Source organism: Haliaeetus leucocephalus, unplaced genomic scaffold (genome assembly GCF_000737465.1).
Source record: "Haliaeetus leucocephalus isolate CR32 unplaced genomic scaffold, Haliaeetus_leucocephalus-4.0 Scaffold473, whole genome shotgun sequence".
In the NCBI taxonomy this organism is placed as follows: Eukaryota; Metazoa; Chordata; class Aves; order Accipitriformes; family Accipitridae; genus Haliaeetus; species Haliaeetus leucocephalus.
In genome coordinates this window covers 3,576,834-3,592,624 of record NW_010972909.1, presented here as the reverse complement: position 1 = coordinate 3,592,624, position 15,791 = coordinate 3,576,834, and the positions used below count along the sequence as shown (strand labels likewise).

Below are 15,791 nucleotides of genomic sequence, written 5' to 3'. Positions count from 1 at the left end.
CTCGCTTAGAGGGGACAGGAGGTGTGTAAGGATGCATCACTTCCTCCTGTCACACACAGCCTTCCTAATGGACCACAGAAAGAAGTATGGAAGTCTCTCTTCTGTTTCCTTATCAAATACTTGCAGAATCGAGGGATCCTGGATGACAGATGCTGCATTTCCCTGAACCTCAGGTGTTGCTTAATCACCTAATGATGTGAAAAACAGCACCACTATCCACCGATGGATACATCTGGGTGACATTAGTACAGTGTACACTGCAAATCTTTATTAATGTGAACAGTCTATACCCACAGGGCAAGTTGAATGATGATGTGATAGCAGACCAAATCCAAAATTGATACACCTCTTAAAGTAATTATAATGATGCACATTGGATTAAAATCACAATACATCTAAATCACAAGAATAGTTTCAAAATAGTGTAGTAACCAGTCATCTCACTGTTGAACATTATAATTCATCCTGTTATTTTTTTCCTCTTTTGGCTTTGATGGCACAGTATTTTCTCAGCAATAACACCACTTGATTTCAGTTTCAGCTGGAATCTTGCCTGACTAAAGAGTACAGGCATAATCTCGGTCTTTGTAGATTTATACAGTGAGGCACAAAAGGATATAAGAAACAGTTTTAACTTAAGTAAAGAATTTCAAGCTCCAGCAGTTTTACTCTGAAGTAATTGCAAAACCCATACAATAGGTATGTATGTAGTTTCAACTAAATTGCTTTCATCAGTATAAATGATTACTCAAGGAGTTTGAAAATTATTATTTTGGTTATTTAACAATTTCCTTTGGATTTTAATGAACCTAAGTGGCAGAGAACTGTACTTTTTCCCCTTTCCATTTTTAAAGACAGAGTACTGTAATTTCCAGGAAATGAAAAATTCTCTTAAATGCATGTTTCAGTATTGAAAAGTGGCAGAAAAATGCCGTAAGACCCTCTGAAGAACAACGTCTAATTGGATCTATAGATTGAAATACTACATTCCTTCATCAGAAACTACCATCTCATTTTAATATTTAGAAACAATAATTTCAAAGCTTATAGAGACTTAAAAGTTCAGGAAAAAACGCCAAGCTCGCTTCTGTATCACATGCAGTACACTGCTTCAGCATGCCTTATTCACAGAGGAGGAAAAGGAGAGCCAGGTGCACCAACTCATCTTACACTACAACTTTACACAAATCCCTTACTTAATCCTTTGGATTTATACTACTCTTTGAGTTGGGTAAAGGGGCAGTGTGAAAATGTTCCTAAAGCCTCAATGTAAATGTTTCTTTAATCCTATTAAAGCCACAAAACAGGCCCAGCTGAGGGAGCAGGAAACCGAGCTAAGGAACTCTCGGTGACCCCATCACTGCTGTCTCTCTTGGCACTGACCTGTTGGTCACAAGTTCATCCCAGGCATGGCACGGATGTTCTGGTATCAGGCTGGTTCAGGACATCGATACGTAGACCCCTGTAACACGTATGTACATGCCAGACAGTGGTGTGTTTTGTAGTAACGTGAAGTTTCGCATTGGTAACTTAAAGCTGAATTAATAAAATAGTTGATACAGAAATAGAAGATAGGATTAAATGTTTTTAAATGCAACTTTGTTGCATTACACAGAACTTTGTTCCCCAAACATGACACTGAATTCAGCCAAAAATGATACAGCTTTATTGCTTTTCTTTTAAAGTCAGAAGAAGGGGAAAAAGTTAAAAGAAAAATACTTAAGGTGACACCACACTTTAAAAACTGGGAAACTGGTCTGTTAAAATGTGTTGGTGGTAACATTTAGGGTTTGGACTCTCATTAATGTGGCCCCAGGGAAAATATAAACACTGTTTCTGAAATTAAATCTTGAGTTTGCCCACCGCAGTCTTGTTTTCAGCTTCAGCTGCTGGCACTTCAGCCTGCAATTGAGGCCTTGCATCAAATGCCAAGCCAAACACTCAGGAACAAGAATGGTAATGACACCCTATTTTGTTCTAAGTCATATTAAAATACAGCAAGTATTAAAAAAAATAAAAAATAAAAAAATCACTCATTTGAGATTAATAACTTAAAAGAAACTGATTTTCATAGCCTCTCCCACTTGCACTTGTCTTCAAATAATAAACCTTCAGAAGAAAGCTGTGCTTGACACTTGAAATCAAGCACACTTGCAAAACAATAACATATAAAAATTCTGGTAATAACCAGCTAACACTGCAGGGCATAAGTTTCACCTACAAGAGTTCAAAAATAAATTCTCTGCTTTTGATGCATGATTTTGCAAGTGACTAAACACAAATTGATCAATAAATGAAAGCCACCAATCAGTAACACAAGTTTTTCAAGAAAGGTCCTCCCTATTCACAGTGATAAGATATACTAGTATCGTAACTCTGTTACTGAAACATTTCACACCAGCATCTGTTTAAGTTCTCTCTCTTATTCCAACCTTCTTTTCCTAAATACGCTGCATTCAGGGTGAGAGTGTGCTGTGCCAGCTAGTAGTTTTTCCCCTCTCTCTCTTCTGAGACTCTAGCAGTAGCTCTCTGTAATCTCACAAGTAGATGGATCGAGAATACGTGATGAATTGTAAGATATATCCTCTGTCCCAGGTAAGGAATTGGGATCTCTTGCCCAAGAAGGGAATGGTCAGCCCTGCCCATCCTATCCCCAGCTTCTATAATGTCACAAGACACATAGATACTATCCCCTATATGGGAAAAAATGCAGTCTGGATCTACATGGGATGTATGGAGCATCTTACATAACCACTGCTCTAATACACTTCTCCCAGATGGGAATCTGGGTTGCAAATTAATCTGACTCAGAGTAGACTGCAACTGTGTCTCAAAGCAGTGATTAAAGACAGCTTACCTGCCACTGGAGAACTGGAAAGTTTGAAGATTGTGAAGTCACCAATTTACCAAGGAGAGAGAGGAAAGGGTGTGCCAGGATCTCTAACAGGACTCATTCCACTGCTAACACACAGTGGTCACTTGAAGAATATGACATTATGATATACTCTAGACTTCCATCCAATATACTGAGTGAATTCTAAGATTTTTTTTTTTTGGTCTTTATTTTGAAAAGTAATTGTTAAAACCAGCTCGGCAATATGAATGACAAAGTGTGACCAACTAGGTGCCAATTCATGGCCTAGCCTACATCACTGTGTAGAAACCCCCCACTTTTATTTGCAGACTTCCTAGATTTTGGTCTGAAAGCATTGGATAAGCAGATGCTGCATGCTTGTTATGCCTTTCCTGAAGTAAATAATTGGAAAGAAGGCAGAGTGCTGGATTCTCAATATTGTTCTAAGATATAGCTGAACAGGATTGGCAGCAAATGCTTTTTAACCACGCAAGCACATCAGTACTCAACATGAACCCTATCAGCGCTCTTCTTGGAACCATGAAGTCAACTATACAGTTTAAAAACCTGCAGATTATATATGTGCAGTCTGGTTACTGAAGTTACTGTAGTAGTTTATGGTAACAGTTATTTTCTGTTCAACCCAAGACATTAGTAGGTATTTTAGAAGCCTTTCAAAGCATATCATTTCACATTCACACACAGTATTTCTGAAAGGCAGGTGAAGGGTTCCTTCTTTTACTCCACTCATCATCATGCCAGTCAATTGTATAAATATATACTTTACTAGAAATAGTGAATAATTTTGCAAGTTTACTTAAGATAAAAAAAAAAAAGACTGGATGGGTACAGTTGGGAAGTTTAGGCAATATAAATAAAGTAAAAGAGATAATTTATAATCTAAGCGCGATTATCACCGCAAGAATCTGAGTTCTTTAGTGTAATTATCATGGATTTAAAGCTACATTAGTATTCAAGTTTCAAGAGGAGATTTTGCTGAGTTGCAATGGTTACTGCCAATAGATGTATCGCAAATGTAAATACCATCATGCATGTATAGAAGCACAAAGAGGAAAGCAAAGGTGCAGTCAATGTGAGAAGGTCAAGGAATTCTCAGCTAAATAAAGCTAAGAGAAGTTACCTATACAATAAATGTCTAGAAGGTAATCAATTTAATAATTTCAGGAAAGACAGAATATAGATAAGCAATAGCTGAACTCTATGTCAACTCTTAGTTGGACAGAAAGCCAAAATGCTATAAAAACTGCTTTAATAGCAGTGTGCCACAATTATGATAATAAGGTTGAAGACTGATGTATGGGTAAGATAAAAATGGTTGCAGCCTTGTGACATTTCCTCAGTGGCAGAAACACCAATTACATATATAGATTTTTCTACAGAGATAATGTCACCTTTGAAAGTAGAAAATTAAAAATCATTAACAGAGCGGAAAAAAACAACCCATAGACTTATCTGTCTGATAGCAGGGGCCAACAAGCCATTGTTATTTTCTATTAAAGTGATGTTTGGAGGTGTTTTCTGGTAATAACATTGTTTTCAAATGACTTTTTATAATCACACCCAGTTTCAGCTACCAGACAGACTTCTTGTTTCTCTTCTACTGTGCTGATCTTCCCCATTAATTTGATCTAATTCTTATTATAAAAAGGGTTAAAAACTACGAAGTCCTCATGGAGACTATATGGCCTATATACTAAGGCATTTTTGCCAATATTGTAAAGAACTAAAATATTATTTCAACTGCAGTACTAAGATATATAAAGGGAGAACTTTTAGTCTGATTTGTTTAAGAAAAACTTAATTGATCATTTTCTGTGACAATTTTGATGGATAAATAACAGAGCAACTATGCAGAGGTACACATATCTTCTCATATGGCCAGCCTTCAGGAGTGAATTTCTGTCTGAACGCTTCGTATCTACTTGTAAGTAACCCTTAAGGTGACCAAAAACGAAGTGCATTTGTAAAAACAATTCAAACTATTACGCTATTTCTGTCAGTTTGCCTACTGTTCACTTACTGAAGGAACAACAGGAGACTGGAAGGCAAATTGTCTTGCTTTCTTCAGTTTGGCACTAGTCAAAAGAGTGGCTAACTGCTGTACAACATAGGAGTTAAATTCTTCCTTTCCCAGCTCTACCTCCTCACTGATAAGGCAGGTATTTTAGAAGTTGAGAGACTTTGCTTACTCTGAGGTAGCCACCGGCAGAGACACGGGCATACACAAAACAGGTAGGAAGCAAGTATGACGGTGATATTGTTGAACTTTCTCATGCAACAGAGTGGTAGATATTAGGAGGAACTAACACTCAGCCTGAAGTCAGGGTGGCATTCTAGTCTGTACAGATGTCTCCTCTGACAGACATATACTTGCTTAAGTCAGTATTACACAGCAGCTTGAAATTGGTAACATTTAAATGATCTGATGTCCCGAGTTAGGAGCCTAGAAGAGCAGATTCTTTGAGTGACCGCTTTCCAGGCGGAAGATATCCTTTGGGAGCATAAATATTCCTTGAGTCCATCTCCTGATGTCATAATAAAAGAATTTTACTGCTTTTTTTTCCCTTGTTCTTTCTAAGGAAAGCTCAATGCAGCACCGTGTATTTTCCTCTGAGTAAGGCTGCCTTCTGTGCAACTTTCGTATCTCAGTAAGGAACTGTATTTTTTCAGTTGTGGCACTAAGCTTACAATGAAAGTAATTTTGAAAATGGCTCCTGGGAGGTATTTTTTACCCTAAAAAAATCCTCATTATTTTCCACCAAAAAAAATGGTGTAACCACGACAGCTACATAGCTTGTGGGATCCACAGCATGAGTAGCATGAACAAGGAACCAAATGGGGATAACTACAGCAAGCTCTACTTGCTGCTGCAGCTGCTGACCAAAAGAAGATGACAGCTGTGAGGCTGACAACTTGGAATAATAGCAAGTGCATTTATTCATCTAATCTTGCTGTGGTTCTGTATCTTCCACTGAAAATACTTACAGTATACAGAGAGTAAAATTACTGAATTCATAGGAACACTTATGGTAAACCTCCGAAACACAGATTCATAGAGTTGGTCAGAGATGTTATCTCCACTCTCAAAGTAAATCTCATTTACGTTGCCTAACAAGACATGTGTTTCATGAAAAAATGTATTCCAGGAAAATACAATAGCTAAAACAGGCTGTCAAACTGATAAGCTTTTGTTAAGGTTGTTATTTGTTTTCACTCCTAAAAACGTTTACAGAAATGCTTTAAATTAACATTTGACTCTCCTGGCCTGGATGGTGTGCTGAGGGCATGCATATTACAAGTAGTTTTCACTTAGTTTCTAATTTCATTTAAAGAAAGTCTTAATGAAGTCCATGTATGTATTACTTCATGACATGAAAGCATAATGGATTTATTAAGAGCGTGGTTCTTCAAGCTTCCTGAGACAATTAAAAGCAGAAATATTTGAAATTAGACTTTGAGTCATAATTTAATTTTTAGCATCCTACCACTTTCCACAAATCCTTTCTTTTTTTATTTATTTTCTGGTAGACACAGAAGAGTTGATTGCACATATGCCAAACTAAGAACTCAAATCAGATTATGTCCATATTTAGTACTGAAGCAACAAATTGTACATGAGTCACAGGTAGGTCCTACAAGTGTGGTAGCTGCTGCTACACTGGGCTCCTTGAGGAAATGGAAAACAACCAAGTGCCTCCTTTTGTACTTCCCTATGATGTAGCACACAGCCAGTGGATTTGGCATTTCTTACAGACATCACCTTCATTTTTTTTTTTTTAAAAAGATACAGTTGTGTAAATCATTTTTACTGTCTACTCACTTTGTTTTCATAACAAGAACATAAGAATAGGTTGTACACAACATGTCAGTACGTGTCAGACCAAGGTCCATCTAGCGCAGCATCTATCTTTTCCAGAGGCAAACAGCAAGCACCTAGAAGAGTATAACAGAACAAGCATGCACTGATGCAGTCACTACCTTAGCCAGAGCAGAATACGTTTGCATTTAACAGCTCCTGATGGAATTTTCTTCCAATCAATTTATCTAGTCTTTTTTTTCTTTTTAGAAAGAATCATTTAGGCTTTTAGCATCTACAACATCTGGTGGCAAGGAGTTCCATATTATGGGAAGAAGTATATCTTCCTGCTTGTTTTGCAGGTGACATCTTCTAACTGTATTTACTAGACCACTTTATAATCATTCATGTCATATTTTAAGTATTGCTGATTGCAGAGTTTGATGTAGAGAGTGATGCAGTGTTCAAATGCAAACATGTTTGCATGCAAACAGAATGAACTTTGCCATCAGAAGACTCTTTTGTATTGACCAAGTTAGAAGATAGCAGTTTTGAGGCTTCCAGTAAAATAAGATCACAGCAGCCTCTTGGAACAGACACAATACAGCACCTATCTTGAGACAAACACTTCTGAATGTTTGTATTTTTTCCTTGCTTTTTATAAAGAATACTTTTACAGTAATGATATCTAAACAAAAACCATCAACATGATGAAGGAAAATTCAACTGTGTCCACAAAACAAGTAAAAAAATGTATAACAAGTATTTCAATTGCACAAAAGATCAGGTCAAATACAAAGTAGGGGGTAAACCCAAGACATGCTCTCGTGTACTGCTTCTTCATGACATATGCAGAAACCAAAACCATATGACGATTTTTTTTAACAAGAAATTCCAATAAAATTGAAATTAATGGAAAATATTAACTTGCATCTTTGCAAGTGCCAAACATCTGTTTCAGAGAAATCCCCTCTTAAGTATTTAAATGTCTTTCAATTAAGATGAGAAAAAGTTATAGAAGTGCAGAGAGTACCACAAATGGTGCAAGAGTTATGAGTTATCAATATAACAATGGTAATGTCGATAGCATATCTTTAAATGTAAAAATCAATATCAAGCAATAATTGCTTTATTAACACTTTATAAACTGAGACATACCTAGTACTTCCATACCTTAAGAAACAGAAATGGGAGCAATTAATTTTCAACCTGTCTTAAAAAAAATAAAATCATATCCTAGTTTGAGTGATTTTTTTTTTTGTACTGAACTCCTCATGTTTGTTTTTATTCTTCCCTGCAGCAGCCATGTTGATTCAAGTGAATGAGAATTTGAACATACTGAATATTAAATACAACTAAATCAAGTTCCTCTTGTGACCTAGAAAAAGACAGAATAGAACAAAATATCCAAACCAAAAATATGTTGCAAATTTGTAAATAATACTAAGTTCCTTAATATATGGTTGGTATGCTGAAGGCAAGGGAAAGATTAAAAATCATTCACAGTTAACTTAATGCTAAAATGTAATTTAATGCATTTTCTACTTGAACATTCTCTGAAGAGCAGCTTTATCCATTAAGTTGGGGACTAAAATTGTTGAGGGACTAAATGACGGGGACTAAAATTCATTGAAGGACAGGATCTGTTATTACTTTTGAGCTTCGGTTACATTAAGTATTTAACATTGTTGCCCTAGTACATGGTTCAGTGTTTATGAAACTAGCTCTATATGGTTGTGGCAAAACACTGGTATTTTAAAGATCAATCATCTGCATTTTAAATCATAAACAACTAAATCTCAGTCAAAGGTTAAAAACCCATAGCTTTAAAAAGAAATAAAGGTGTGAAGCAAAGTGACCTACAGGGAGAACTACCTGGGTCCTACTGAAGGAACCTTTTTTAAACATAAAAGAATTAGAACAGAATAATGATGTATAACTAGAAATACAAAACCAGAAGGGCATTTCAGATGACACATGGAGAATATATTTAAATTTACCTTCAGTATAAAAAAGGGGGGGAGGAACAATCAAGCAAGACATGCTCTCACCTCAACTGAACTGAGGTGAAACTAAGCATGCGATTGACAGATGCTCAGTGCAACACATCTTCATGCTCTTCAACTTATTTTAACCTTTATTCTCTAAGACAGCAGACCCAATAGAGGTATATACCCATCTGAATTAGTCAAATTTCTCTCAAGCGATTTTTCCTATAAAATTTTAGATATTGGCACAAAAAATTCTAGGATAAATACAGGATTTCAATAGTTTTCCAGTGTTTTGGAAACAGGAAAGTAGGAAGAATATAAGTTAGAATCTCCTCCTCTTGGTTTAATTTAAAACAAACAATCAAACAAAAAGGTTTTATACACTTTATACATGAAAAGTTGGTAGAAAAGATGTCAATAAAGAAAACCTAGAGGAAATAAAAATTTCTGCACCAAGATATTATTTCAGTTCACACTGGATCTAATCTATTCCAAATTAATGTGAAGTCACGCTTTCAGAAGCCAGTTCAATTATTTGACACTACTGGAAATAATTATTTTAAAACACATAGTGCACAGTACTGTTGACATTGAAAAGTCAACCACAGGAATGGAAAAAAAAAATTAAGCACAAAGAGAAAACAGTGCATAAATGTCTTGCACAAAATCTAGTATGAATAAGTAACCATAAAGAGAAAAAAATGCAAGTAATTAAATTATTTAAAATATCAAATGACCCCACAGTAAAAAACCCAACATGGATAACTGAAAGAGTAAGAATTCCTGTAAAATAACTAGGAAAATTCAATTGAAGTTCTACATTCCAGCATAAAGCTGACATTTTTGAGGCACTTGTATTCACACCAAAATCAAATGGGACTTTTACTGTTTATTTAAAGGCGTACTGGATAAAGCTCCTTACACAAAAAGGTTCATAAGACTCTTCATTGGTGATTACAGAAAGAATTTCCAAACAATTCCATACACAAAAATAACAAATATTTACACTAAGGCCACATTACAGAAGAGAACGAAACTTAGAAGGGCAAAAATCTCTTAACTTTGTGATCATCTTTTAATCCTCTGTATGGATGCAGAGCAAACTAATGCAAAATTATTACTACAGTATTATTTTGTCTCCTAATACTTTTACAGATATATACAATGGACAGAAACACCAACTATCTCCACCTGAATGGCAAATTCATGAACTGACTGATTCCTAATACAGCTCATGCCATAAATTGGAAAAGGATTACTCTAAGAGCTTCAAAATGACGCTTCTATGACCACTTGGGAAAGGAATTACCTATAACAGCAAAAGACTGGTTTGATAAGCCCAAAAGTCCATTCCAGTCTTATAACCTTCCTATTCCAGAAAATCTAGTTATAAATAAAGCGCTTTCAGAAGCCAATGTGCAAAATCAGACAATCTGACACAGAATGAATAGAAACCCCCACAACCATCACTACATGTTTCTTTAAACAAACCCTAGACTTGTGAAGTATCATATTTTGGTCAATAATTACTAAATTGCTGGGGCAATTTCTGTGGTGTGTGGCTAAGCTACACATTCTTGCTTCAGTTCTCACTGATGAAAGGCTAATGAGAGACTGTGATAGAAACTAAGTTCTCTTTTGAATCCTGAGATGCAGTAGGTTAGACTGTTTCAGAATATGTATTTAATACCTGTTTGAATAAAGATGGTTTGAACTTGACCTTAAAAAAACAACAACAACAAATATATCAAACTTCATATTTCCTACTGTTCCTCCACTCGCCTACAAGATTTTAAGTTTACTGATCATCAGGAATGTGTAATAAAAAAAAAATTAAAAAATGGTTAGCTAGAATATAACTGAAGTCAGTTTTTGAACTGCAACAGGAGATTTCTATGGTTTATTTTCAATGTATATGTTATGTTGACACAAATGACTTCTACAAATAATTATCAAATCAATCTATTTTTAAAAAGATTCATTACCAATCAATTCTTTCTAACTCAAAGTAAAAATTTACTATTATATATAGTACAGTGTAATGCTCGATTACATTTATAACGTACTGCAAAACTTGTGGGATTGTCAGATCCAACTTTTATAAACTGTTATAGAAATTCTTCCAAGAATCCAAGCACAGATACAACTGTAAATGCTCATTAATATTTTAAAATATTTGTAGCAAATAAATAACTGGCCCAATATGCAACTGATTTTCTTAAACTGATTTAAACTGATTTCACAATTATTATACTTTTGCTAAAAGAAACTTTTAATGGAATAAATGACTAAGCAAGTTACAAGCTACTTTGAAACCTTCTATGTAGTAGGTTTACCATGAGGTAATGTACTTTGTACTATTACAAAATAAGCTGGACAAGAATCTGTTTATGAGTCTTTTCCTGAAGCACTTAACCACTGCTAACCAAGTACAAATACTGTTGTGCCCATGTCCCATGGTTTGAAGGACAGTACAAACTTATTTTCAAAATAGTGATGATGAAACATATATGGTGTACACTACCTTTGCAAGGGTGTAAGTGGGACTCCCCGCATCACTCAAGAAAAAAAACCATCACAATCTCAGCCAGGAAAGCAAGGCATTTTCCCTGAGTTCCTTCCAGGAATTCCTTCCATAAGCTGTTACTTTTTAGTATAGTCCATAAAGTATATTTATTACTCTGACAGGTGCATGGGCTTTGACCAAGGTCCATTTACTCTGCCTCTTATATAATTATATAGAAGCTATTATGCCAAATGATTTGGAGTTAAAACCATCTTCCACTCTCAACTTAAATACAGATAGACTTCATAAATCTTATGCCAGAAAAAGCTAGCTGTCCATACATATGTTTGTTGTTTTTTTTTTTTTTAAATGGAGATATGTGTCAATTGATCAATAAGGGAAAAAAGTTGACTGAAATACTTTGATATTCAAGAACTCGATGAAATGAATGGAAATGATGCTCCTACTAGAAAAGCCAAAGAGGATTTTGTTTCTTTGAAGATGGTATTTTCATTGTTTCACTGATTTATGAAAACTTCACAACAAGAAGAGACATTAACAGTGGTCAGACAATGGAATAATGGCAATGAGCTCCAACTGTGTGTGTAGGTGGAAATAAAGTGGAAGAAAATCTCCACTCCTGATGAAAATGGAAACCAAAGAGATTAAGGACAGGTAAGTTGCTATTGATGTGCCTGCAGGAAATTACCTGTCAATTCAAAATGGCGTGATCTAGCTGTCAACCGTGACGAGTCTGCATTAGATGCACTAGATGATCTGCACTAGAGGTCCTATTAACCAATTTACTTATGATACAAGCTATTTTAATAGTAGACCCATTTTCACTTTCCCCACAGCTTATCCTTTGTAAATGACCAACTTCAGATATCAATAAGCTCAAACACCCTTATGGATCGTGTTTTGCCCTGGACATCTGTTTAAATGCCTTTGCCAGTAAGACCCATACTGCTAAATGGAAATTTCTCCACGCACAGCATAATGGAAGAGAGCTTACCCAATATTAATCTTAACTAGTAGCAGAGTGAAACTTCTGAAGTTAAATCTTATTTCCCATACTACTATTCAGCTCATAAAAGCAGGGAAAAGAAGAGGCCAAACACGTTATTTCTACTTCCTTCTCAGGACAAGACTACCAATTAGATTCAAGCTTAGTGATTTTATTTATTGAGAATACTGAAATCACTGAATTTGATCTTGTGCTGCTACTGCCATATGAAAGAGGGTTTTTTTAATTTTTTTTTTTTATTTTTCTAAAGAGCCTCAAAGGGGAGAAATGTGTTATTTTTTCTCCTCCTACTGAAAACGAATTGAACTGTCTTTTAAGTTTCATTTTACTGTTTATACAAATGAGTATATATAAGCATTAAACTGCAAGTATATAGCATTAACAGAATAACCGAACCCAAGTTTCAGAACATTACAGCATTTCATAACAAGAACAGTGCACTGACTATAAATCATGCTCAATAGAACACCAATACATTTTCAGGCTGTCATATAATATGGGTTGAGAACATAAAATAGCATGTGTTATTGATACTGAAATACTTTCAATGAACAGAACTCAGATCACAATTTGAATTTGACAGACTGCATTTATGTCCCATCTTTAAGTTAGTGTAATAAGAAATACTGTAAATTTCAACCCATGTATTCATTTCTGCTTTTTGGCTTGTGATGAACTGACAATTCTATAAATATATATGAAGAAATATATCAATGCAACAAATTGTTTGAAAAAAGGAGTGACGAATCGGAAGATGTAACTCCTGATTCTGTGCCCTTGTGCATTTTAAGACAGGATTAATAAACTTCTCCAATTTCTCACCGCATGAAGTGAAACCCGTTAGCCACTGGTAACTCACCCTTTTCTGCTCTTTAATATATTCCATCAGTTCCTCTCTTGTCCTTTTCACTGCTTCTTCAATTGCCTTTTCACTTCGTTTTTGCTCCTCCATTAATGCTTCCTTGACAATTTCCTTTTTAAAAGGAAAACATGTGAGTGTAAATATCAAAAGTATTTCACACATGTAATACAGGTCATCCCTTTCATTCCTACTAAATTTTTATCATGACCACACTCATTTCTTAGTGACAGTTATCCTAAATGTATGCTATATCTTCACAAAAATTTAGAAATTCAGTACTTTAATCACTAAAGGGCCTAGAGAAGAGCGAAATAATCACTTTAAAGCTGTGTTAATAGGTACATAATGTTCCTTGAGAGCAGAAGAAAAGGAAGCAATACAGGTATTACATTCCAACTGAAGCAGGGATGTACCAGTTGCTATTAATAGAATAGAACAGAACAGAATAGACTATTTCAGTTGGAAGGGACCTACAACAATCATCTGGTCCAACTGCCTGACCACTTCAGGGCTGACCCAAAGTTAAAGCATGTAGTTAAGGGCATTGTCCAAATGCCTCTTAAACACTGACAGGCTTGGGGCATCGACCACCTCTCCAGGAAGCCTGTTCCAGTGTCTGACCACCCTCTCGGTAAAGAAATGCTTCCTAATGATCAGTCTAAACCTCCCCTGGCGCAGCTTTGAACCATTCTCATGTGTCCTCTCACTAGATCCCCAGGAGAAGAGCTCAGCACCTCCCTCTCCAGGTCCTCTCCTCAGGAAGCTGTAGGGAGCCATGAGGTCACCCCTCAGCCTCCTTTTCTCCATACTGCATGGCTGTTCAGAACCTACGTAAGAGCTGTTCTAACATCACAGTAAGCAGAGTCCCAATGACAATAAATTTGTTTCCAAACCTTGGGAATTGTCAGGGACACTCTGTACACAACAGTAAAAAGCAACAATGGATACCACCCCTCCACCCCCACCCCAAATTAGCATTACCTTACACCAAATCTGATTCAGTACTAGAAATGCATCACAGTGGAGAAAGCCAGGAACCACTTCTGAAAACACCTCTATCACCTCCAGTAGAACTTATCTGTGTAAGTTACCAGCTCAGGAAACAACTTCCTGCACCAAAGCCACTGTCCTAAAACTTAAGTCCCAGCATCCCAAAGCTACTCATGCAATAAGTGATAACATTGTTTAGCCAAGTGTTTTGTTTCTGAAATTCAGGAAAATAAAGTGACAAACATAAGATTCCTGAAAATGAACCATACCAAAATGTAACATTTTCAGAAAGCTACAAAACATCCAGTAAAAATAATCACACAATGTTAAATGATTTGGAGGGGAGACCGAGAGGGAGATGGAGTGTCTCAGAAATCAGAAACACTAGTGCACCTGTAGAACGAAGCAGGGATTTGTGACATGCGCTTCTGTTAACAGGATCACCGAGCTTACTTAGTGCGTTCACATTTAGCATAAACAGTAAGATGTAATCAGAATTTCATAGGATGAAACTTGTTTTTCTTTTTAAAGAATACAAATATGCCGTATTTGTATTCCTAATAGCTATTCAGAAATATTACTTCAGAAAAAAAGGTTTGGGTTTGGGGTTTTTTTTTGGGGGGGGGGGTGTGTTGGTTTGGGTTTTTTTGGCAAGAAGCTCCACAGTCCTTCAAAAATACATGCATAAAAATTGGCAAAAAAACCCCTGGTAACTGTTGCAATACTCATAGAAATTGTAAATAATGTTGTTACGTTATTTTTTTCTATGGGCCAAAATTCATCTCCCCTGTTACTGCACCACAGCCATGCACCACAGAGATAGCTGAACTCAGGATTCAGTGCGTAACAAAATGAATGGGTAAGCAAAACAGGCCATGTTGCAGCTGCTCTGAGGGAGGGTTTGGAGGGCAGCACATGGAAAAGACGAATCTCAATTTCCCTCTAAGTGCAGACTTTTACAAAACTCAAAGCAATGCAGCCATGGAAAAATGGAAATTAAAAAAAATTGAAATAATAGAAAAAACTATGGTTCAAAAAGGAACACACCAAGACTTCTAGTGTATTTATTCACATATATGATTTTTTTTAATCAAAACTTTTTGCAAATGAGAAGTAAATATACATTGACCATCCTCCTTATTACTGTTCACTGATTAGACATAACACTGCATTACTAGCAGGTGCTGAAAAGATTTGTCTATAGGTTTGCTTGACTGCAGAGTAATACAGACATTTTATGATACATATTTACAACTAGGATTTGTGGGAGTGGGGAAGGTTGGTCTATGGTTTTTCCTTCCCCCTCCTCCCCCCCCAGTCTCTACTGGCCAAGGACCAAAGGTCTAAACAAAGTTCAAACTCTTTCTTTTCCTATATGCTACACTATCAGATGTGATCCATCATCCATTATTAACTAAATATTAAATCAGAATAATGCCTACTAAGCAACACAGTTTCTACACAGACAGTAAAACTAAAAAACATTTTTCACCACTTCAGTAAGAAAAAAGATAAAAATCAAAGATAGCTTAATTTATTTTTTTGGATTTAATTATTCACAGGCTTTCAGGCTCTTGTCAAAATGACTGAGTCTACCTTGTACATACACTATCGGGTTTAGAAGAAATCAATTACTTTGCTGCAGTACTTAAAGTATTGAAAGTATTCAGTTAAAGCACCATGCTTATTTATATGGGAATAATGACTGACATAAGGAGAAATACATAACTTTACAAACGTTTGT

General features: G+C 35.8%; 1 protein-coding gene across 1 annotated transcript in view; it reads right to left on the bottom strand.

Annotated features, from left to right (window-relative positions):
- The window catches only part of CCDC91 (coiled-coil domain containing 91), a 124,823-nt gene that overhangs the window by 18,091 nt on the left and 90,941 nt on the right, over nucleotides 1-15,791 (bottom strand). Inside the window, exon 11 of the mRNA XM_010575319.1 lies at nucleotides 13,055-13,168. Within this exon, the coding sequence (XP_010573621.1) occupies nucleotides 13,055-13,168 (114 nt within the window). The remainder of the gene's footprint in view (nucleotides 1-13,054; nucleotides 13,169-15,791) is intronic.